We start from the raw sequence: 25,874 nt of genomic DNA, 5'->3' as shown, positions 1-25,874 counted from the left end.
ACGACAAATTTTTCGATTTTCCACAAATATGCTGAGTCTGCCTCCTTGGTGGTTGTATAGGAATACAAACCGAGATGGTTTCATGCTACACCAATGCTCGAAAGACCCTAAGTTGCCAGAAATTGGACGAGGCTTGTCCGAAATCCCCACGTGTGGATCGGGTCTACAAAATGTTCGCTTTTGTGCTTGGAACATGCTGCAGAGAACTGGTATGAAACAACAGATATGGCTAGATCTTGTCATTATCTGCCACGATTGAGAAAGGATGCCATCCCGATGATAAAGTGGAAGAAGCAGCCATCACTCAAAACTGCAGCACAGTCTCTACCCAGCTACCTGCAAATGTACACAGGTCGTTTGAGCGGTGAATCAAACACTGTTGCCATTGCCTGGCAGTTATTAAAAGAGTACCTGAAAATAATTATCTATTATCAACACAAATTTCGACAAATCAAATGAACCACCAACTATTTATCGTGGTGAGAAAGTATGTACGTATCATCTACTCCTCTGAAAGGATTTGACCTAAGATGCTAAAACTTTTAGGGTCGCCCCCCCACCCCTCCACCCCTCCGCCATCCCCCATCACCCCACAATACCCACCACCACCACCCTACACACCCCTCCATCATAGCACCACTCACCCTTTCACGGGGGCGGGATGTCGACATCTCATGGACACGACGTGGGACACTGCATCAACACAAATGGCATCTGAGGAAAGTATGAAACGGGACAATCCCGTAACGTTCAAGACACCTGGTCAGCTTGTGATGGGACAAAGCATTTGTCACCCATTTTGTCTGCGGTGTCAAAGTGTGCTGGGCGATGAGTATATTTCTGCTTGAGTAATATATAAACTGATTTATCAATTAATACAAAATCCCTCCCTTATAAACAGGCAATTTAATGAAAAGCAAAACCTACCGAGCTGTACTTAATATGTGAGCAGCATTTTGATCTTTTAACACCTCCATTTTCACTTCCACCTTCTTTCTCTGAATCGCTCACATGAGGCTCAAAATGAGACGGCTCCACAATTCCCCCGAAAGCAATTCTATCACTAATTTTGTCTCCAATAGTTTCTTCAAAATCCCACTAATTAGTTTCAACATTTTGAGAATCTTCAGTTACTAATGATAGTGGAGTCACCATCAGAATCTGAACTCGACATGCACTGTTTCTAGATGTAAAGCCGCCGTTCGGATCAAGGTGAGTTCAGAGGGTGACGTCACTGGGTAAATCGAAAATCGACACTCGGGCTTTTTTTTTCCGACATTTTGTGATTGGCAAAAAAAAATTTTAAATATTTTTTAACCCTTCAAATTAGACCGTGATTAATGATTCTCAATATTTTTCTGAAAAAACAATTTTGTGTTTGGGTTTCCCTTTAAGAACATTAATTGTTTTGCATACAAAGACAATCTTAGCTATTTATAATTTCAACTTGAACTTCTGATTCCTGTTTTACAGACTTGCTCCACAATGTTAAGGATGAACCTGAAGCCTTGGGGTCTGTAGATGCAAAAGGTAAGTGTACGTGAAAAAAAAAATACACCCAAACCTGTTTTGTTTTGAAATGGTGAGTTATTGGTATTTTGAAGAATTCAATCTGAAGAATACCTTCAACTTGATGACCTCCTGATTCAATGTTCATCGAGAGAGAGGGGAGACTGGTCAGATTGGATTTTTATTTATACATCGTAAGAAAAACTGTTGTTCTCCTTGCTTGAAGCATGTGTGCAGTGAAGGGTTTATGTTGTTGGTGCATTTTCTCGTATTTGTACATTTATATTTTGCTTGTGGAAAGGAAAACCAGGATGTGCTGGCTGAGTTTATAATTGAAGGTTCTTTTTGCAGGTCTGATCCACATTGTAAAGGTTGATCCTGAAGAATTGTATGCCTTGGATCATAAAGGTGAGGAATGACTTCGTTTTTTGTAACTTATATAGCAGATTCATCTGTATAATCATAAACAATTGAAAATGATTGTTCATCCTGTTGTTGGTTAAGTGAAGATAACCCTATGGAAGATCAACTGTCAGGGCAAATATCAGTATCCACAAAATTAAATTCACATTCACGTGAAATAAGTGAACATCCACCTAACATCCACCCCACTTAAATCTAATGATTAATTACTGATCTAAAATGGAGAAAGCCATTGACAAACCAAATTGGTGTAGCCAAAGAGGCTGTGTCCCATCCACTGCCATTCCACAACTCTAAAACAAAACACCTGCACCAAAATGTGTTTCATCAGGACTTCATCGATGACTGAAAGATTAGAGGGTTGATGAAGAAAATTTCAGTCCAGTAAACATGGGTTTTGTACATGCATTATTACCTCTGCCACCAAAGGTGGATGGTGGTTATGTTTTCACCCCTGTCTGTTTGTCTGTGAACAAGATATTTTAAAAAGTTGGGGACGGATTCGGACGGAATTTGGTGGAGAGCTTGGTTAGGTTACGAGAATAAGCCGATTAAATTTTATTTCAGGTCTGAATCCAGAATAGTGGGATACAAAACGTAAACTAATCAGCCTGGCGGAGCTATGCGCTCTCCCGAGTGTCCTTCTCATTTATAAGATACAGTTTGTTAAATGTAAGTGCTATTCCCATGATTCTCTGGGTTATGAAATACAAACACTGCAATTACCTGGTTATTGTTTTTTTTTTTTTGTAGCAATGATCAAAGGCTCTTTCAGAGCTTGTTGTATATATCCATAATATGTAAGGAGGAAAATTTCGGAGAAAGTCGACAAATAAAAACAGTATATCGAAGATTTGAATCAAGTATCCCATCAAACAGGCCAAGCTACTTTTAAGCATGCTATTATTTTAGAATCTTGTTTTAACCTTCCCAACCAAAGTTGAGGTGATACCTGTTTTAGTACTTCGACTCAGCACAGTGATAAAGGTTGGCTGAATTCTAGCAAGGTGACAGGGTCACACTTCCACACCTTCTCCATCCGACTTGCATTCCTTGGTGGATGTTGTATCTAAATCAAGGAAGTTTTAAGAACTACAGTGAATTACATTTTTGATGCAGACTGAGCATGTACGCGGTGACTCTGCTGACTGCCCACTCAATTTGGCAGAGATGCGTATTTTCTTTTTAAAACTGTAAAATTCCATTTTAGCCAACATGATATGCTTCGATACACCATTTATGTTTAATGACGAAAGAGATTGTAAATCTTGCTTCTCTTTAGAATCCATGACTGATCGCAAAATTGTAAATGAAACTAATTTGAGGAGAAAGCAACAAACTCCAGGGCATTGTCTTCTTGCTTTCAAGGGGAGTTTGAGAAATTGTTTTAATTTTGATGAACCATATTGTGGGCAACAGAGTTGGTGCTGCCGAAGCAGTTTCTTGGCAAGTTTCATCCAAACCGGATGGTTTGGCATTGCTCTGCCAGCATTCTTTGTCCATGCTCCAAACTTTGAAGTGCCGAGTCAAGCAAGGAAGCAGCACATACTATTTTTTAATGAAGATGTTATAACTGAACCACAATGCAGGGTTTGAACCACCGACCTCCCAGACTCGGAGCGGACACTCTAACCATTATGCCACCAAGTCTGGTTTTGAAAAGTCGGAGGAACAAGATATCTACATTACTCAGAAACATAAATTTATTTTCATTTTATTTTTACAAACAGTATATCTTTATTTCAACACACTTGCTCAGTTTGACTGGAAACGATTTTCGACAATAAAACATGAGTTTGCAGATTGCTCCTTCATTGAAAAGGAAGGATTTTAAGTTATTGCGATTGTACCAATGATAATTGTCTCTGCTGTTACCATACTCACAAGAGATTTTCATCTCACTCCTGAGTTCTGAAAGTACTTGGATCACTGATTGTAGATGTTTTATGGAAAATAGAAGATAAACTTTCAGGCAAGGCACAAAGTTTGTTTGTGGCTCTTTCCACTGAACCAGTGATGCCATCCACAGAGGAGATAATTTCCCTTTTTTTGGAAACAGGTTGAAGTCCATGAATGTGATACATGGGCAAAGTTTATCGACACGTCTTTCCCCGAAACAGTGATGATGGGATTAAATATATATATATTTTTCCACTTGGACCGTCGCTAATGTTATTATCTGTCACTTCTTATCTTAACTTTATTTCTCTTTCCTTCTTTCTCCTGTTTCCTATCTCTTCATTTTCCACCCCTCTTTGCTCTTCTTCACCTCCTCCCTCTTCCTTTCTCATATTTCACCAGTCAGGCCCACGTGGTTTATGGCCATTGGCTGGGTCCATGTTTTCCACGCATCCAAACCTTGCTTTTTATGCCTCCGTTACCACATGTACCAGAGGCATTATGTTTATGGGTTGTCAGTCCATCCGTCCATGTGTGATGATTTTGTCGCCACGATTACATGTGAACCACTGAAGGGATTTATGGGTGAAAAAAAAAATATTATTTATTTTTTAACCAAACTTGGTACAAAGGTGTATTATGCTGCAAAAATGAACTGATAAGACTTTGGGATAAAAGGTCAAAGGTCATGTGCCTTTCAGCTGAAAGTAGCAGATTTTCCTGACCGCAATAACTTGTCAACTGCAAAGGGATTTTAACTTGTGAACGGCTGTCTCTCCACTTTCCCATCTCTCCTTGCTTTTTGTCATCTCCACCTTCTTCCCCTCTAATATGTTGCTCATAGAGTAAGGCCAGGATGGTTGATGGTCACTGGCTGGGTCCATTTTTCCACACGTAAACATATTTGATTTTTTTTTTTCATGCACAGTACTGTGTAAAAGTTTGTTATTTTCACTTTTGTGGTCTTATTCCCAATGAAACATTTGTGGGAAGTGTGCAATTATAGGTATATAATAATTCAAATTTATGTCAAAGTCCATTAAATATCACAGTTACTTTTAAAGTATTTAAAATAAATGAGGAATTATACATTTTTTTTGCCATACCGATTATATTATGATGATAATTGTTACAGCCACGGGTACCAAGTGTATTATGAGGGGGTTAATACCCGTTTCTCCTCAGAAGAACCGGACCTGGGGCCACCGCTCACAATTAACTATGTTGTACGGTGGGTTGCTTTACATCTACGAACGCCAATCAGTTAACCACGAGTTCCAGTGTCCACTGTCTAATTTGCCGTTTAGCTTGAGGTCACGTGGCTTCCTGAACAGGGAGCGCACCCTTGGAAATGCACCAATCTTATCTTGATTAGATCTTAAGTAAAACGGCTGAGCGTTTACCGCTGGTGCATGCCGACTATGACAGGTTAATTAGTTTGGGAACGACCCCCCAGTCTATCGAGGTTCAGACAATGCTGGATCAATGGAAGGAAAGAACAAACATGGACAGGTTAAAACATCAACAAGGAATTTATTAATAAGAAAAACAAATAAACTGAAGAACTTTTTATTTTATTGTGGTGAAAATAGGTAAATTCAAATCAATCAAAATAATCCCAAGCAAATAAAGTATTAAACAGGCATTGATGGAAAAATATACAAAGAGCAGATGCTTATCACTATGCCTTACTTAACAATTAAACACAAGACAAGGGTACCCAGCAGATCATTCAGGGGGGAGAAGAAATCCGGTCTCGGCTTACCAAGGTAGAAGTCGTCGTGCATCAAATAAAATGTCCCAAAATGTGTGATCGTGCCTTGGTCCGCTGCCAGTTCCCTGCCTTGCCATCACCCACCTGCAAACAGGCTCAAACACCAATCGGCATCACGTCGTCACCTCCAGGAACCAGGACGCCAAGAATCAGGTATGAGCAGAACAAGCAGGAATGGTCCAACGGTCACCCACCGTCAGGAGCCACCAGGAGCCGCAACCAACAGACAGCTGTAAGGGAGCTGTAAGAAGCTGTAAGGTGCTGAGGCACTGTGAGGAGCTGTACTAGCTGTCACCAACTGTCACCAGCGGTCAGAGCTATAAGGCTGTAAGGCTGTCACCAATTCACCAACCGACTGTCTGGAACAACTGACTGGAGCTGAAAATATCCATCACCCAGCTGTCACAAAACCGTCAGGAAAACGGTCCTCCCGTCCTTTTAATCAGCGACCAGTCTGGGCGGAGCCTCAAGCAGACTTCAGCCAAATCCACCTTGCCTATTGGCGCATCGTTGCACGTGACCAACCATCAACCTTGCGATCATTCCTTTCTCGTTCAGCCTGACACGAACAAGAGCCAGCCAGCATCCATAGAGCTGTCAAACATCGATGGACAAAGGTGGACCTCAACGTTGATGAAAGAGGTGGGTGTCGAACGTCGATGGAAAAAGGTGGACGTCAACGTTGGTGAAAGAGGTGGGTGTCGAACGTCAATGAAAGGTAGGTAGGTGGGTGAGGTAAATGATCCACATCCTTATTTTACCGTCAGAATAACTGCTCAGGAAAAACCTGCGGTGTGCTTAATCAAATGTCCTGTAAGTCCAAAGTGTAAATAAATCGTCCACCTCCAAGCCAATGTGTCCTGATGGAAAGGGGGTAGATGAGCCTCCGTTTGGCTGACGGCTATCTCTCGCGTGCATGAACGAGTCGTCAAGAGAAAAAGGCAATCCCATAAGAAAGGGAATCTGTTCTATACCCTTCTCTAATGCATCAAAGTTAGAATCCCACCAGACATGGAGATGAGTCTATCCTGGACATGCATTTAGGGAAATAACTGTCTGAGGACCTAAATGTTCGTATGCATTAGTCGGATCCCATTCTGAAATCCATAACAATATTATATTATGATGATATATATGATATTATCATGTGCTGGTCATAATATACACTTCACACAAAGAAAATATGCAGGAAACAGTTTGTGGATTTTTGTACTGTAAATAATAAATTGTTGAAGTAATCAACACCAGCTACATTTATGTGAATTACAAGAAGCCACAATATAAGTTGTAAATTATTGAATCCAGTCAACCCTCAAATATCACGGGTTTCGACCAATTGCGGGCAACCTATTGTGTTCCGATTTAGTTATTGTGAGATTTCATTTTGGCTACTCGTGGTATTTGAGCTGACAAGTCATCATCTGCGTGTTTGATTACCTCCCATTACGAGCCTTTTGTTGTTTCTCATGCACCATGTTGCGTGACGCCCAAGTGTAAAATGTTGGACAAAATTAGCTGTGCCAAAAGGCAGAGAAAGGCTATGATGGGTGAAAAATAATCGAGTAGTTAGATAGGTTGGTTGGAGGTGGAAATGTGGCATCTGTGGGCCGCCATTACGGCATCAATGAATCGACTGTGCGATACATCCATAAAATTGAGTCAAATATCCATGCAATTGTTGCTGCCAGCATTCCGCAAAGTGCAAACGTCTTATTCCAGTCCCGTGATCCTCATATTGAAAGGATGAAAAAAGCGTTTTTAATATTTGGATCGAGGATCAAATACAGAATAAAGTGCCTTTGAGTGGACCGGTGTTACGGATGTTACCCAAAGAACCTCCCCAAGGCATGACAAGTATTTGACGTTGCTGAGCTTAAATGATGGAAGGAAATCAAATCAGCATGTGACAAATTAAATGACATCAGGCCTGAACATTACAATCTCGTCCAGCGCTGTGCACAGAAGGCAGATTGCGGCACTTCTCTATGGTAGAGTTGCAGCAAATAAACCACTGCTGAGACAATATAATAAGGTGAAAAGACTGATATTTGCAAGGAACACCAGGATTGGACAACTGAGCAATGAAATCAGGTACTTTGGCCTGATGAATCGAAGTTTGAACTTTTTGGATGTAAGAGATGCCAGTTCGTATTCCGAATAACTCGATAACATTTAAGATATGCAATGTTTGCAACCAACTGTTACACACGGGGGTGACTCTGTAGCTGTCTGGGGTTGTATCTCAGCTTTTGGCATTGGAACATGTGTTAAAATCAATAAGACATGAGCAAAAGATAAATACAAGCAGATACTGCAGCACCATGCATTTCCTTGTGGAAATCGTTTAATTGGAAGAGGATTCATTTTACAACAACATAATGATCCAAAACGCACTTCCAATATAGTAAAACAGTATTTGGAGAAAAAGGTTACAGCTGGTGTGCTCCAAGTGTTAGAGTGGCCACCAGAGTCTGTACATGAGTCCCTTTGAGGCCATATGGGATTACCTGAAAACTTAGAAGAACAATTTGAAGAGGATTCATCACAAAACAAGAGGAAACTGAGAATAACAAGAGCAACCCAACTAACCTTTTCAGAACTGTGGAATGTACTGCAGGATATTTGGCACATAACAATATTCCTGTAAGAGTGTTTCATTCGTATACAGGAAGCATCGGTGGGAGAACAGTGATGGCACTCGATATGACAAATGGCGGACATACAAATTGTTGACTGATACTATAAAATTATACTGTTCTTGCTATTTACTTGAACAGTTTATTTCATACACATTAATAAAAACTCTTAATTTATAATAATAAACACATATGACCGTTATCATTGATAACGAATTAATTTACCTGAAAATGTGAATATCATTGAAATAACCCAAACGTTTGCACAGTGTTGTATTTCCTTAGTTTGTAACTTTATGCCATTTTGCTGTTTTTTGCAGTTTCATTTCTGAAGATTGAACGGTCTGATTTTGAGGCTGCAGATACCGCAGGAAAAATTAAGTACTTATGCTTTCCTCTGGAATTTTTTTGTTAAGGTTCCTACTTCCGTGTGTGTGTGTGTGTGTGTGTGTGTGTGTGTGTGTGTGTGTGTGTGTGTGTGTGTGTGTGTGTGTGTGTGTCTCCATAACTCCAAAAACATGAAACCGAGCAGCCTGAAACTTTGCATGCATACTAAGGGAATGCCAATGGAGTGGAGTACATGAGTGAAAATTGGGTGTTTGGGTTAATTTAAACACCCCTTTTGAAGATAATTCCTTTTTATTTCTTCTTCTGTAATGGCCACCATTATCCCATATTATAAGGTCGGTGGGGGGAGCTTTGCCCGAGTCTTCATGAACTGGCTGGCCAGGCCTGATGTTCGACTAGTTAGGGCAGGAATTTGGAATTTGACCATGCCTTTTGAAGATAAATAAAACAAGTGGTGCCAGGCACAACAAATCCCACCCATTTTAAGGCATAAAGTTATTTTGGGGATCAAATTTAAATTTGATACATCCTTAACCTGAATGTTGATTTTAAGGAATAGAATAAGGAATGTTTTAGTCTTAGTTTGAAGTCAATTAAACCATTTTTGACGAAGTTATGAGCGAAAAACGATTTTGACCTTTTTGTGACCTGACTTTGACCTTTGACCTACTTGGACCCAAAAGTTAATGGGGTCGTCCGAGGTTCATTACCCACATGTGGATACAATTTGACTGTTTGAGCCAGCCGTTTTCCCGTAAAGTTGTATTTTCGTAACCATGTTTTAGTTTTAATGGAAAATTTGTAATTTTGACCGATCACCATGACCCCCAAAACTTTGGACCCTACCGATCTTCACAAATATGCATTTTTCACTATAGGAATGGGTAGGATTATAAGTGACAAATAGAATAAGGTTCATTATAAGCTTAGTTTGAAGTAAATCAGATCATTTTTGACGAAGTTATGAGCGAAAAACGATTTTGATCTTTTCATGACCTTGACCTTGACCTTTGATCCAATTGTACCCAAAAGTGAATGGGGTCGTCCAAGGTTCATTGCCCACCTGTGGATTAAATTTGATAGTGTTTGCTAAAGCCGTTTTGCCGTAAAGTTGCTAACAGACAGACAAACAAGATAACAAACCAGACGATTACAATATCCCGCTCCCTCCCTCCGGGGGGGGGGGGGGATAATAATGGCCTTATTTAATGATATTTTATCAGGCGCGTCCTCGGCTACCTCGATGGCATCTTAAGGCGCATCCATGTTAGCTCGCTCAGGTCTTAATTTGCCATTTTGTTGCTCAATAATGCCTCAAGTTGAAACAGGCCGCAATAATTTATGGATGATAGTTTTTTTTTTTGTTTGTTTTTTTTCCACTTTCCTCATTATTGTCAGGTCAGGTCAGGTATGGGAGCATGTGCCAAAACAGCACGTCGCTGCGTCCACTTTCCGCCGGTACTCCAGGGGCCTCCGTCTGGCCACCCCCCAGGCAGATGCCAGGCCCATCCCCATCTCCTTGAGATGATGGTCAACCTGTTGCAACCATGAGGCACGTGGTCGACCCACTGGCCTCCTCCACTCATGAGACTCCCTCGCTGAGAGAATCTGGTGAGCAGGATCAGAGTCAGGAAAACGAGCCACATGTCCATACAGCCGCAACTGACGCTCACGGACTATGCAGGTAACAAATCTCATCCGAGTCTCTCTCAGCAACCGCTCGTTGGACACAAAATCCGACCAGCGATAGCCAAGGATTCTCCGAAGAGATCTGGTACCAAAGGAATTAAGTCTCCGTCTCAGATCCTTGGTCAGAGTCCAAGTCTCGCATCCATAGAGCAAGACTGGAAGTACCAAGGACCTGAAGGCTCGGACTTTCGTCCTCCCGCACAGGTACCGGCAGCGCCACACCCCATGATCCAGTGAATCCATGACTCCCCAGGCCTGACCCAGACGTCTATTGACCTCTGACTCGCAGCCAGCAGAGACATGAATATCACTGCCAAGGTAAGTGAATCTCTCCACGACCTCAACATCCTCACCACAAACAGACACAGACACAGACAGGACAGCAGCATCCAAGATGTCACCGAAAGCCTGGATCTTAGTTTTGACCCAAGAAACCCGTAATCCCAACGGCTCCGACTCCTCATTCAGCACCTCGAGGGCCCCCAAGAGGATGTCTAAAGTCTCCGCAAAGATGACTGCATCATCTGCAAAGTCAAGGTCCGAGATCTTGACATTCCCAAATGACGCACCGCAACTTGATCTCTCCGACATCCTCCCTAGAATCCAGTCCATACAAGTGCTGAAAAGTGTGGGGGCAAGTACACATCCCTGACGAACTCCAGTAACAACTGGAAATAAGTCAGAGATAGTACCACCACACTTCACAGCACTCTCAGTACCAGAGTAGAGTTCAGACATCAGATCGATCAGTTTTGGTGGCACCCCACGAAGACCAAGAATCCTCCAGAGGACATCCCGATTCACTGAATCGAACGCTTTACAGAGATCAACATAGGCTGCAAGCAGCCCCTGCCGAAACTCTCGTCTGCGTTCGGTGAGGACACGAAGTGCAAGGATACGGTCAATCGTTGACCTCTTTGGTGTAAAGCCTGACTGCTCTGGACGCTGGTGCTCAAGCAGATGGTGGCGAACCCTATCGAGAATTATCCGAGCAAAGACCTTGCCCGGCACTGAGAGCAGCGTCACCCCTCGGTAGTTGTTGCAGTCTTGGCGATCACCCTTCCCTTTCCGGAGAGGGACAACAAGGCCCCTCTTCCAGTCAGTTGGGATGATGCCTGTGTTCCAGGCAGAGCACAAAACTGCATGCAACGACACGAGTGCAGCATTTCCACAAGCCTTGAGAAGTTCGGCATGGATGCCACAGATCCCTGGAGCTTTGCCCCGTTTCAACTGGTTCACCGCAGCCCGTGTTTCCACAAGCGTAGGTGGACCACAGTTGATTCGAGGGTCAGCAACAGGGATTATAACACCCTTGACGTCCAACTCGACAGTTGGGGGATCAGCCTGGTACAACCGCTCAAAGTAACCGGCCCAGCGGGCCTTCACTTCAGACTCCTCTGTCAAGAGCCTACCACTCTCTGCTCGAACTGTAGTGCTCCGAGGGATGGGCTTGGATGAACGTAATGCGCGAATTCCCCTGTAAGCGGGACGAGAATCACCTGTCCACAGGTGATGCTCTACCCCCTCACAGATTCCTCGCACATAGGCCTCCTTGTCCACCCTCAGTGCACGTACAGTTTTACGCCTCAGCTCCCTGAACAGCTCAGCTCTGCCATTCAGCCTGGCCCTGCGACTCTGGTCAATGGTATCCAGTGTCCCTTGAGTGACAAAATTCTTCTTTGCCCTGCGGTGAGCTCCAAGGCATCCACCGGCAACATCAAGGACGGTGGTCTTGAAGGCGCTCCACAACTCTTCAGGACCCCCCAAAGCACCCAGACCCCCCAAGTGTCCACTCAGCCTGTTCGCAAACTCCTCAGCTGCTCTCTCATCCCTGAGCTTGGCAACATCCAGTCTCAGCTGGGATGGTACCATTCTCCAGGATTTAAGGTGCAGCTTTAGAGTTGCTACAACAAGCCTGTGGTCAGTATTGAGGAACTGAGCACTCCGGTAGACCCTGCAGTTCTGGATCATCCTCCAACGACCGTCAATGAGGACATGGTCAATCTCCTTTGCCACACCGCCAGCGTTGGAATACCAAGTCCAGCGATGAGCTTGTGGGCGCTGAAACCATGAACCAGCCACCCTAAGTCCATGACTTCTTGCAAAGTCAAGGAACTTAGTGCTATTCTGGTTCATAGTTCCTGACCCATGGGGACCAACACACATCTCATAACCGTCCCTATCAGTTCCAGTCGATGCATTGAAATCCCCCAAGACTAGAAGTGTATCTCGTCTGGGGCACTGATCAACCACAGACTCGAGTGTGGCGTAGAATGCATCCTTCACGGTGAGATCACTCGCCTCAGTCGGAGCATAAACAGAGACCAGGGAAATGACACCTAAGGAGTGACGAATCCTTAATCTCATAATACGCTCGTTGACCGGTGTTACCTCAATTATCATTGGGGTCAGCTTATTGGACACAGCTACAGCAACTCCTTGGGTATGGTAACCATCAGAGCGACCAGACCAATAGTAGGTGTAACCACCCACCATTATCTCGCCGCAATCCGGTCTCCGAACCTCAGAGAGAACTGCAATCCCGATGTCCAAACGCTTGAGCTCAGATGATAACAGAGACAGGTGATCATCCTCTCTTAGGGATAGGACATTCCAGGCACCCACCCGAAGGGACCGCCTCAGGTTAACCCAAGGAGACCGCCGTCTGGTGGACGACACCTCAGCACCACTCCGACACACTCTCCCGCAATCTGACCCAGGGATGTTACCCCGTGGTTTCCCTCCTATCAAAGATTGGGGGTCCCGAAGGCTTTGCCCCAATCCCGTCATCCGGTGAGCTGCCCTGCGAAGGGAAGCTGCACAGGAGGTACTCCCACGGAGTGGGTTTTCAGATTTTTTTGCGTTTTTGCGTTTTGCGGAATGAAGGGTTTTACGGTGGCCGGAGTGCAAATCCTGCCACCAATTATTGAATCATTATTGCCACCAATCATTATTGAATGCCTGTTCATCAAACCCACGAATTGCTGGATACATTGCAGTGCTTATAAACACCTGGAGACATCAGCGTTTGTGCCTTTATTTAATTTTCGCATATGCCATAACCTCGAGAATCTCTTAAACTAAGCAGAATTACAAAATTTAAGCTCCACAATTGAACTTAGCAGCAGTTCCGACTCCTAAGAAAGTATTCATTTGTCCAATTCAGACATTGCTTGGGCGTTTCCGAGTGCATGGGTTTATATGACTGAACGGCGATCGGAAATCGCTTGCCAAGCCAGCAGTTCCGTTGGAGTGCCTGCATGAGTGCTTAAGCCACATGGCGAGCGCTTACTAAGCTGCTCGGTTGTTCATTTCAAAGCCAACAGTGGTAAGACCAGACGCTTCGCTGATGTAAATACCAATGTTTGCGTTATTGCTAAAAAAAAAATGAAAAAAAAGTATAAAAATTAACTTTCACCCTTTAAAAATGGTGCGAATATATTATTGAAATATCAGCTGCTTTTTCATATCCTTTTCTCACCTGCATTGCAAGTCGAGTGACCTACTTTGTAATGCTTTAAAAGGCGGTGTATAATCAGCGTTTTCTGAATCGGATCAATATGAGAAACAGGATTGAATAAGACTAAATATTATAAGTGAAGGAGGAAGAGATTTTCTGCCTGGTTTTTTGGAGAACACGGCGGTTAAAAAGAAAACGTAGCTGTTTGGGCGCGTTTTATGACCCCGGTAAGACCCTGGTACACTGTCTACCCTCCCCTCATGCTTCCTTTCCTTCCCCTTATGCTGCCTTTCCTTCCCCTCCCCTCACGCTGCCTTTCCTTCCCCTCCCCTCACGCTGCCTTTCCTTCCCCTCCCCTCACGCTGCCTTTCCTTCCCCTCCCCTCACGCTGCCTTTCCTTCCACTCCCCTCACGCTGCCTTTCCTTCCCCTCCCCTCACGCTGCCTTTCCTTCCCCTCCCCTCACGCTGCCTTTCCTTCCCCTCCCCTCACGCTTTGCACCGTTTGCAAAAAGGCGTTTTCACATTTGTGCAATTTGAAACGGCACCTTAGAATTCACACCGGAGAGAAGCCCTACAAGTGCACGTTTTGCAACAAGACGTTTCTACGATCGAGCAATTTGCAATCTCACATTCGAATTCACACTGGAGAGAGACCTCACAAGTGCACAATCTGTAACAAGTCGTTTTTGGAGTCATCTCATTTGACATACCACATCCGAATCCACACAGGAGAAAAGCCCTACCATTGCAACATTTGCAAAAAGGCTTTTTCACATTCAGGTGTTTTGAAACGACACGCGAAAATTCACACCGGAGAGCGGCCTTACGAGTGCACGTTTTGCAACAAGACATTTATACGATTGAGCAGTTTGAAATCTCATATGAGAATTCATACCAGAACGAGGGAAAAGGAAAGGTGACACATCGGCTGTTTATGCACAATGTAAAGCTCTTCGTGCTCAACGACAAAATATTGGCAGAACAACAAAAACTAGTAAAGTGGTACTCCAAGAAGATTAAAATGGAAGTTGTCTCGATAAATGTTCCAAGTGCACATTCGTAGCAGGTAAACCAACAATATCCGACAAAATAAATATCAAGCAAAGGACAACAACACAGGAAGTAGAAAACAAAGCATCATAATCATACCTCGGAGTAGAAGAGGGCCACCAAATATGTCAGAAACAAATTACCAATGAATACCTTCATAGAACGAGGCTAATTCCAAAAAATATACCTCTCCCAAGAAACCAAATGTAAGCTAAAACCAATTCCCACTACCAATGTTCCACCACAGTTGGGGAATGGTAGACTGACCACAATGGGAAATTAACACGCTCGATACAAAAACAAGGAAACTCTTCACAATTTACCAAATGTTCTGCAAAACCAATGCATCCCAAGAAGGTACTTGCCGAGACGAAGAGGAGGTGGTGGCCTGATGAGGCTCGACCAAGTGCACAGGAAAATGATTGGAGGATTGGCCGATTTGTGTAAGATTTCCAAATCCAGTTTGTACAGAAATCAGATGATACCGAGCCCTCCTCTCACGCTGCCTTTCCTTCCCCTCCCCTCACGCTGCCTTTCCTTCCCCTCCCCTCACGCTGCCTTTCCTTCCCCTCCCCTCACGCTGCCTTTCCTTCCCCTCCCCTCACGCTGCCTTTCCTTCCCCTCCCCTCACGCTGCCTTTCCTTCCCCTCCTCTCACGCTGCCTTTCCTTCCCCTCCCCTCACGCTGCCTTTCCTTCCCCTCCCCTCACGCTGCCTTTCCTTCCCCTCCCCTCACGCTGCCTTTCCTTCCCCTCCCCTCACGCTGCCTTTCCTTCCCCTCCCCTCACGCTGCCTTTCCCTCCCCTCCCCTCGCGCTGCCTTTCCTTCCCCTCCCCTCACGTTGCCTTCCCTTCCCCTCCCTTCATGCTGCCTTTCCTTCCCTTCCCCTCACGCTGCCTTTCCTTCTCCTTCCCCTCACGCTGCCTAACCCTCCCCTCACCCTGCCTTCCCTCCCCTCACACTGCCTAACCCTCCCCTCACCCTGCCTTCCCTCCCCTCACACGACCTTCACATTCCCTCCCCTTTCCTTCATGCTGCCTCCCCACCCTTACGCTGCCTCCCCCCATGATTCCCTCCACCCATGATTCCCTCCCCCCATGATTCCCTCCCCTCACTCTGTCTCCCCTTTCCCTCATGTTGCCACCCCTTTCTCTCACGTTTCCTCCCCCACCCTCTCGTGGCCTTTTCTTCCCTCCCAATCACTGTCTTCACTTCCCTCCTCTCTCTCTGCCTTCCCTTTCACTCCCCTCACACTATCCTCCTCCTAAACCCCCTCCTCTCCCCTCTCCATCTCCATGGCCATCTCGTGGCAGTCTCCGCATGCTGTATTAACATGCTGTTTCAGTATACCCCATTTTGTTCAATCCTGTACTACCCTCACCCACTTCTCCCCAAGTCATGCTGCCAAACGCAAGTCGAGAACGCCTCCTCACATGCTTAACTCCTCCCAAACCCCCTCCCCTCCCTACATCTCCCTTTAATCACTCCCACCCCCTCTCCCGGTAATTGCTAAAATGTGGAATTTTGAGTGTATCACGACGTCCCTCTCCCCACCCAACCTCTCTTCCTCTTCCCCCCCTCCTTGCTTCTCCACCACCTCACTCCCCCCTCTCCCCCCTACCCCTCTTTCTTACCCCCCCTCCTCTTTTTCCCTCCCCCTCTTTCTTTCCCCCCTCTTGGTATTGCTGTCAGCGAAGCAATGGGTGGTATTTGCTAGTTTTAAATAATAAAGACACCTGCTCCGTATTGAAGCGGCCAGGGGGTGGAGGGGGCAATGTTATTATCCTTATTGTTTTTGCCAATTATTACCCCACCACCGAAGGTGAACGGAGGTTATGTTTTCACCCCTATCTGTTTGGCTGTCTGTTCATCTGTGAGCAGGATATCTCTAAAAGTTGTGGATGCAGTCAGACGAAATTTAGTGGACAGGTTGGGTGTGTGACAAGGACAAATTGATTTGATATTGATGAAAATCCGGATCTGAGAATTTTTGAACTGATTCTTCAACATTGAGAGATGAGGCCAAAAACGATATATAGCACAATATTTCAAAAGGTTGTGGACGGATTATGACAAAACTAGGTAGATGAGTTGGTTAGGTGACAAGAACAAGCCAATTAGATTTTAGTTCAGGTCAGTCAGGCCGGATATGCTGACCTATCAGTGGGATACAAAATATAAACTGTTATGTCTGGCGGAGGTATGCGCTCTCTCGAGTGCCGTTCTAGTTATCACCCTCGCCAGAGAAGAAGGTATTGCATTTGGGTCTAATAATATATTGCAAATAATTGATAGGTCACATGGTTTGGCAGCCATATTGGATTGAGCAAGAATCTTAAAAACAAGTTTTAATTGCGAACATACCCCATGGAAGTTAATTCCGACAACTCTCAGGTGAGCGATAGAACGGACGACAGATAGTTTTGAAATTTGGTAAGATTTTCATCGCATCAGAAAAAGAAACCAGAACACCTCACAAGAGTGAGCCTAGTTTCATATCATCAATTGCGACTTAATTGTGTGTTGGGCATTGCCCAGTGCATTTATTTTTTTTAACAACAATTTTAAGAAAATGGGCCGAAAGGGCCGTTTCTCGGCCCAAAGGGCCGGAATTGCACTTTGGGCTCAGTTAATGCCTGGGGAATGGTCTCTAGAATATACCTGTCAAGTTTGGTTCGGTTCCATCCACTAATAACTGAGAAATAACAATTTTAAGAAAATGGGCCGAAAGGGCCGTTTCTCGGCCAGAAGGGCCGCAATCGCACTTTGGGCTCAGTTCATGCCTGCGCATATGTGTCTCGTATCTGCCTGTCAATTTTCATCGAACTCTGTTCACAAATAATGGAGAAATAGACGTTCAAATGAACCGTACACAAGAAAATAGAGAATGTGAGCGGCGCTTCGACCCCGTGGGGTGCAAGACCCCACGACGTAAAAATTATTATCCCCCACCAACCAATGAAGTTGGCGGGTGATATAGAAATAGTTTCTCTTGAACCGATTCTCGATCAACGTCAAACTTCAAAATTATGATCTATTAGTCATGGGGAATATGTCTTTTAAATTTCAACCTGGTCGGATGCATAGTATAGCAGCCAGAATTATTTGATTTTTTTTTTTTTTTGAATCTGGGTTGTTTTTGGTTTTTTAATTTTTATTTATTTATTTTGAAAAAGGCTCATTTGGCTGTGCCTGCATGGGTTTGAGGGTAGAGGAGTAGCATCTGAAACCCGAATCCTATCCAGGTTCCTCCAGATGACTTCATCTTTGCTTTTTGCTTGTTCGGGTTCCTTCTGATGACTCCAATGCAGGATTGTACCTGCAGTATTTGGTCTTCCATTTCATTTGAATTGAATTTATTTTAATCCCATTCTGAATTCAGTTAAATAACAATAAACGTCATGGGTCAGGGTCAGGGTCAGGTGTCCATTCAAAGCGGGATATCTTGGAACCCGGTCATCACTGCCAGCAGTTATAAAGTGGTAGTTCTAGTTATGTCGATTATTAATGACGCAACACACCAGTGCGCTATAGAAAATACACAACACAAAACGACACAAGCACCACACAAAACAAGTCCTGGTGAGGTCTGCAATCCCTTATTGCTCTTTTTCTTGTTTAGAAGGTGTGTTTTCATTGAATCAAACCTCGATGTTTATTGGAAATGCGGATTGTTTAAGTAATGTTGGACACTGGAGATGTCAACATTCTTTGCAACCATCCAAATATTGTATGAAAGATAAATTGTGTTGAAAATCTGAACAATTTTTTTTGTTTTTTAAAAACCAAATCGCATTCATGTGTGTGATTTGTCTTCCCCACCCCACTTCCCTTCTCAGGCAGTCAAACTGAGCATACTCAGAAGAATTCTGACACCAGTGTTCCAAGGTGTCGTCCTAATGTTCAGGTCAGACTTCACACACAAAAGCAAGAACGGCAACCATGTAACAAGAAACCTCAACACAGCTTTAATAGCACCACATCTAGTTACGGGGACAAGTTGAGTAAGCATGGAGAAAAATCCACGGTTGCTAAAAAGTCATCGTACACAATGCTTTTGCAAGGAAAGCTGAAAAGATACATTGTTGAGAAACCCTACAAATGTAAATTTTGCAAAAAATCGTTTTCAAAATCATGTCTTTTGAAAACCCACATGCATATTCACACAGGAGAGAAGCCGCACAAGTGCACAGTTTGCAACAAGACATTCACGCAGTCAGGCCATTTGCAATCTCATCTTAAAATTCATACCGGAGAAAGGCCTCACAAGTGTACATTCTGCAACAAGACATTCACACATTCAAGCTCTTTGCAATCTCATGTCAGAACTCATAGCGGAGAGAGGCCTTACAAGTGCACGGACTGCAACAAGACATTCACGCAGTCAAGCAGTTTCCATTCTCATCTTCGAATTCATAGCGGAGAGAGGCCTTACAAATGCACGGTCTGTCACAAGACATTCACGCTGTCGCATCACTTGCAATCTCATCTTCGAATTCATACTGGAGAGAGGCCTCACAAGTGCACATGCTGCAAGAAGACATTCACACATTCAAGCTCTTTGCAATCTCATATCAGAACTCATACTGGACAGAGGCCCTACAAGTGTACCATCTGTAAGCAGTCGTTTTCAGAATCGTCATCCTTGACAACACACATCAGAATCCATACAGGAGAGGGACTCCACAAGTGCACGTTTTGTAACAAGTCATTCACACATTCAAGCTGTTTGCAATCCCATATTAGAACTCATACCGGAGAGAGGCCTTACAAGTGTACTATCTGTGGCAAGTCATTTTCGGAATCATCATCTTTGACAACGCACATCAGAATCCATACAGGAGAAAGACCATACATTTGCACAGTTTGCAAAAAGGCATTTTCACAGTTGAGTAATTTGAAACGGCATGTTAGGATTCACACTGGAGAGAGGCCCTACAAGTGCATATTATGTCACAAGACATTTCTGCAATCGAGCAGTTTGCAATCTCATAATAAAATTCACACCAAAGAGAGGCCTTACAAGTGCACAATCTGCAACAAGTCGTTTTCGGAATCGTCTCCTTTGACATACCACGTCAGAATCCATACAGGAGAAAGGCCATACAATTGCACCGTTTGCAAAAAGGCATTTTCACATTTGTGCAATTTGAAACGGCACCTTAGAATTCACACCGGAGAGAAGCCCTACAAGTGCACGTTTTGCAACAAGACGTTTCTACGATCGAGCAATTTGCAATCTCACATTCGAATTCACACTGGAGAGAGACCTCACAAGTGCACAATCTGTAACAAGTCGTTTTTGGAGTCATCTCATTTGACATACCACATCCGAATCCACACAGGAGAAAAGCCCTACCATTGCAACATTTGCAAAAAGGCTTTTTCACATTCAGGTGTTTTGAAACGACACGCGAAAATTCACACCGGAGAGCGGCCTTACGAGTGCACGTTTTGCAACAAGACATTTATACGATTGAGCAGTTTGAAATCTCATATGAGAATTCATACCAGAACGAGGGAAAAGGAAAGGTGACACATCGGCTGTTTATGCACAATGTAAAGCTCTTCGTGCTCAACGACAAAATATTGGCAGAACAACAAAAACTAGTAAAGTGGTACTCCAAGAAGATTAAAATGGAAGTTGTCTCGATAAATGTTCCAAGTGCACATTCGTAGCAGGTAAACCAACAATATCCGACAAAATAAATATCAAGCAAAGGACAACAACACAGGAAGTAGAAAACAAAGCATCATAATCATACCTCGGAGTAGAAGAGGGCCACCAAATATGTCAGAAACAAATTACCAATGAATACCTTCATAGAACGAGGCTAATTCCAAAAAATATACCTCTCCCAAGAAACCAAATGTAAGCTAAAACCAATTCCCACTACCAATGTTCCACCACAGTTGGGGAATGGTAGACTGACCACAATGGGAAATTAACACACTCGATACAAAAACAAGGAAACTCTTCACAATTTACCAAATGTTCTGCAAAACCAATGCATCCCAAGAAGGTACTTGCCGAGACGAAGAGGAGGTGGTGGCCTGATGAAGCTCAACCAAGTGCACAGGGAAATGATTGGAGGATTGGTCGATTGTGTAAGATTTCCAAATCCAGTTTGTACAGAAATCAGATGATACCAAGCCAGAAAAGTGATCTCTAACTTACCTTGCAAAAAATTTCCAAGAACAGGTGTGAATAGAAGATGCTACACATGAAATTGAATCGGCAATGAATACAGCCCCAGTGAGTGCAAAGAAGGCGAAGGAAAAGTTTAAAACAAAACATTAACAAATACATACTGACAAATTGGGAGAATGACAAAAGAGCAGGAAGTTAAAAAGAAAAGAAAAAAAGCTTGTCAGATTGGGGATAGATAAAAAGGCTCATTGGAGTGGCTAAGAAGATGTCAGCTTAACTTGGATAGAGAATGAGTCATAATAAATGCCCAAGACCAAGGACACCATACCAATGCTTTGAAAAAAAAGTACAGGATTGAGTCAATTGGACGATTGTAGGTTCTGCTAGGTTGAAAGAGAAAACACTAATCACATTCTCTCGGGATGTACAAAACTCATGTCAGAACAGTTGTACACACAAAGGCACAACAATGTACAGAGTAATCCACCAGCACATCTGCTGAAACTTCAATATCTCAGTCTTCAATAAATCATGGAAACACGAACCAATAGCAATCATTAAAAAATGAGAACATAGTGCTAACGTACGACCTGACCATCCCATCAAAATCAAGTGTGAAAATAGAAAGTAAAACATTGAAACGGGACATCATACTCAGACACAAGTAGGAAAAGATGGCATTTCTCATCTAAGTGTCTGTCTCCCAACGACTTTAGTCTGAATAACGTGGAAATTAGAAAAATGACCAAGTTCCAGAATCTGAAAAATGAAGTCAAAAAAAAAACCTGTAAGCTGAAGAGCACCGGCAGTCTGTAGGTAGTTGAAGCAACAGGAGTAATAAAGAAGAACCTGACAGATTTTGAAAACTATAGCAGGTAAGATTACGACGAACGAACTAAAATTGTGGGCTGCCTGAAGGATCAGTGATTCTCCTGAAAAGACCTATGAGAACAACACAACTTCAAATCTTGGTCCATGAAACGTGATCCTTGATTGAATTGGAATTGGATACTTTGAGTCCTGGAAGAATGCTGTGATTCCTGGAAGAACCTGCTCTCACCCGTTCCACCTTCTGAAACCCTCAAATGGAGATTTCACCAATAAATGATCACACCATATTGCGGTTTGCAACAAAGCATTTTCACATGCAAAACTTATAAAAGCTCATATGAGAATTCAAACGAGAGAGTAACAGTTGAAAAAAAAAAAAAAAAAACGTTTTTACAGCCGTTTTTCCCTGCTGTGCAGGGTTTGGCTTTTTCTTGAGGCAATGTTTTATGGCCGGATGCCCTTCCTGACGCCAACCCTGGTCGCCTCTTACGACACATAGGGATATGGTACACCTATTCTAACCGGGCCATACACCGGGACCAGTACACTGGTACTCATTTCGCCGACCTTGGAAGGATGACAGGCTGAGTCAACCCCCTGGTGTTAATTCAGCAGCCAACGGGGCTTGAACTCAGGACCCTGGGATCCCAAGCCACCACCCTAACCACTAAGCCAACACCAGGCTTGAGAGAGCAACAGTTGGAGAAGGAGAATAGAATTGTTGTCTTTGGTGCAAGTAAGTACCCTACAAACAATTATATTGAACAGCTGTTGTTATTCTCTGCTGAATTAGCACCAATCCAAAAATGACATCACTGCCTGTCAATTATTCTTTGTTGCTATGCAACAGTAGAAGAGGTGTTGAATAAAATTTTATTTTCCAGAATTGTATGGAGATAGGAGGGCTGGCAGGATAGCCAAGAGGGATGCACACTCCCCTCTCTGCTGTCTAACCTGGGTTTGTATCTCGGCCTAGTAATAAACTTTCAGCCTCGTGTTTCACTGGCAAAGTGAGATATCAATGTACGTGAAGATCTCACGGTGTCCTTTGCAAAGGGTAAGCAACCTATTGCCGGCACTGAACAAATTATAAATTCCTGCTCGAACCCACTCAATGGAACGGCAAGAAAGGCCAGCCGGTTTGTGAAAGACTGGACTGTGAAATATTTGTGACTGTTAAAGACCCATCATCACTATATATGTATATATATATATATATATATATATATATATATATATATATATATATATATATATATATATATATATATATATATATATATGAATTATTATTATTATTTTTTAAGAAGAAGGTGCTTCCAACTAAAAGTAAAAAAGTAGATCAACTCAGCTAATTTGAGCAAAAATGTGAGAGCAGACCCGGTCTCAGGAAACGTTTCGCCGGCTTCATGAGGCACAATAGATGAAGTGTGTTATTGTGGGTGCTGAAGCCGGCTGCGTAGCCGGCGAAACGTTTCCTGAGACCGCATCTGCTCTCGTGTTTTTGCTCAAATTAACGGAGTCGATCTACTTTTTTACTTTTTCATTGGAACCGCCTTCTTCTCTTTAAAAATGTGTAATCCCAACCGCCCCGATCTTATACAATATATATATATATTGTGTGTGTGACGGTTTTGGAAGTGTACCCTTGGGGGAGAGCATGCACACATACATGTAGGAGTCCCAATAATGAGTTATTTCATTAGTTTAAGTAGTAGGTAGATCTTTGCCCCTTGTCTCAAGGTTTAGGGGGACATGTGTTGAGGTTAGTTTGTGTATCTCTTGTGTATTATCTTGTCTCCCCCCCCTCCCCCTTTGCTACTTTCAATCTACCTCTCAATCAACCATCGTTCTGTTCCAACAATTCCCCCCTCTGCCTTCCTCAATCGACCAATAATCTGCCTCACCAAACCTCAATTCAATAACCCCTATTTCATACCACAAGTTTATTCTCATCCTTTGGTGTGTCTGTCCTCACCACTCAAATCCACTCATTCTTTTATTACTTACCACCAACCTTCCATCACTCACTGTCAACAATGAATCCTCCAGACCAGCACCGAATTACTTTCCTCCATTCTTTCTTCCCTGCACTTCCACATTCGTCACGCAGGATTAATGCTCCTCAAGTACAAAATGAAGTGCAACGCTTTTCCCATACACAGTAAAATACAACACATCCCACCTGCACGATACAGTGCACACTGTTGAATGCAACACTTTCACGTGCAGGGAAGGGCTGGGAGCACTCTCCACATCTTTTATGCATGAGGGGCGGGGTGAAAACTGTGTTAAAGGCTCCCTCTGGGACAGTGGGATTTTCCACAAGCTGCATCGCGGACCCGCCCCCATCGGATGAGCACCAATGGGAGAGAGGCTCGCACGAGACTGGACTCGCAAAAGGGTCATGTCCTGTGAACCCAGATGTGGATGAGATGGGAGTTGCCAAAAAGCTTGGCCTGTGAGCAGTAAAAAACCCAGAATGCGACTTGGTGAGTGGTGGAGAGTTTTATATGGAGCTTACGCAGCTTGAGGGGATGGAACGCACCAGAGACAGCATTTGTGGTGGAGCTGCTTGTCCCGTATGCACAGCGTTGGCTGTCTTTCCTGTGAACTCCGCTCTGGAGGAAACGGAGCTGCTTGTCCCATGTAATGGAGCAGAAATGTAGCTGCTTGCCGATGGCATACCAGGGATGCCCGAGAGGATTTGCCTACTTGGTCTGGATGCTTCAGAAATGCAGCTGTACGTCACCTCGCACCGCATCGCCACTCCACTGCCAATCTTTCCAATTGCCCGCCCCACCCCCCTTTTATATTTGGCCCAATGTAACCTCGCATGGTTGTGTGAGGTAGGAGAGGTGTCACCCCCCACACTCCATTCTGCTTCTTTCTCATCAGTTATTCTTGTCTCTTCTTCCCAGATTGAATGATTGTCATTTGTCTTTTGTTTAAGTAAATCTGTCTAAGGAGAATATGTATTTGGGTTAAGTCTGCTCTTCTGTGCCTTTTGCCTATAAATATGTGTTTGATGATTGCTTGCTTGTGTGTGTGTAAAAAAAATATATATATCATTGGTTGTTCTTTCAAATCTGTCCAGGTTGTCCTTTCCTCCATTGGTCTGACACAGTGTACAAGCACAGTGAGACGGGAAGTCGTACCCCATTGGGCCTGGTGTTGGCTTAATGGTTTGGTTGGTGGGCTGAGGATCCTGAGTTCAAATCCTGCTCAGCTGTTGAATTAATACCAGGTGGGGTTGACTCGGCCTGTCATCCTTCCATTGGTGGCAAAATGAGTGCCAGCTTGCTGGTATCCTGTGTCGTAGTGGCGACCCGTCCAGGATTGTACCCAATAGCCAAGGAGACTGCTTAGGCAGCACCAACGCTCTGCACAGAGTATGGTCCCATTAATTGACTCCGGAATTAACCCCTACATACTTTACTGTTTTAATTCGGCCGTACGTAAACAGGTAAATTGACAAAGTGCATACGGAGGGTACGTGACCCCAATTGACCTCACCAATCCACCGCAAAGGTAACGTGTTTGTAAAGAGTGAGAACCCTGCCAGGTTTGGTGGAGTCAATCGGCACCCATAGTTGTTTCACAACCTTATGGGCCGCGGACTTTTCTGTGTCATGTCGGCCTACAGGGCCAGGTGTTCAGGAGGAATCTGAGTGCTTCCCCTCGTGGTCATCCAGGAACCCTGAGTCCGTAACATTTGGTTATCAGGAGTATGGATATGACACCCCCTGATGTCAACCGTAACAGTTGATGTCAGGAGTGGGACCTTTCGAACCCCCTGACTCTAACATTGGTAGTCAGTATTGTGCAAATTAAAAATTGTGACAGAGTGTGATTAGGGTGCAAATTTTAGTTAAAAAGGAATTGTGCAGCTATGTCGGACCAAGGTGAGATCATCCAGGTGAGTTTTTATGAGAATGATGACATGGAGAAGGAACCTATGGTCCAGGAAACTACATGAGAATGATATTGAGGGAGAGGACGCAGTGGAAATACCAACCGAGCTCGAAGACCCCCCCACCTCCATTCCCCGGAAAACATGGTGCAGGATAGCAGATTGGCATTGCAATCGTAATCCTGCAGTGA

General features: G+C 43.8%; 1 protein-coding gene across 3 annotated transcripts in view; it reads left to right on the top strand.

The window, feature by feature from the left end:
* LOC147025502 (uncharacterized) overlaps window positions 1-25,874 on the top strand; it is a 45,055-nt gene that overhangs the window by 17,462 nt on the left and 1,719 nt on the right. For 2 of the 3 annotated variants that reach the window (XM_085886967.1, XM_085886968.1), the window contains 4 exons: window positions 1,474-1,530; window positions 1,861-1,917; window positions 8,562-8,618; window positions 18,628-25,874. The exon at window positions 18,628-25,874 is cut by the window's right edge and continues 1,719 nt beyond it. In XM_085886967.1, coding sequence (XP_085743093.1) covers window positions 1,474-1,530; window positions 1,861-1,917; window positions 8,562-8,618; window positions 18,628-20,324 — 1,868 coding nt within the window. In that variant the 3' untranslated portion in view covers window positions 20,325-25,874. The remainder of the gene's footprint in view (window positions 1-1,473; window positions 1,531-1,860; window positions 1,918-8,561; window positions 8,619-18,627) is intronic. The other variant, XM_085886969.1, reaches the window with a different exon arrangement.

The sequence above is a fragment of the Eptatretus burgeri genome, chromosome 6 (genome assembly GCF_056783735.1).
Source record: "Eptatretus burgeri isolate ZD-2024b chromosome 6, Ebu_testis_v1, whole genome shotgun sequence".
NCBI classification, from domain to species: domain Eukaryota; kingdom Metazoa; phylum Chordata; class Myxini; order Myxiniformes; family Myxinidae; genus Eptatretus; species Eptatretus burgeri.
The sequence above is the reverse complement of the archived record's forward strand: the minus strand, read 5'-3'. Positions and strand labels throughout refer to the sequence as shown.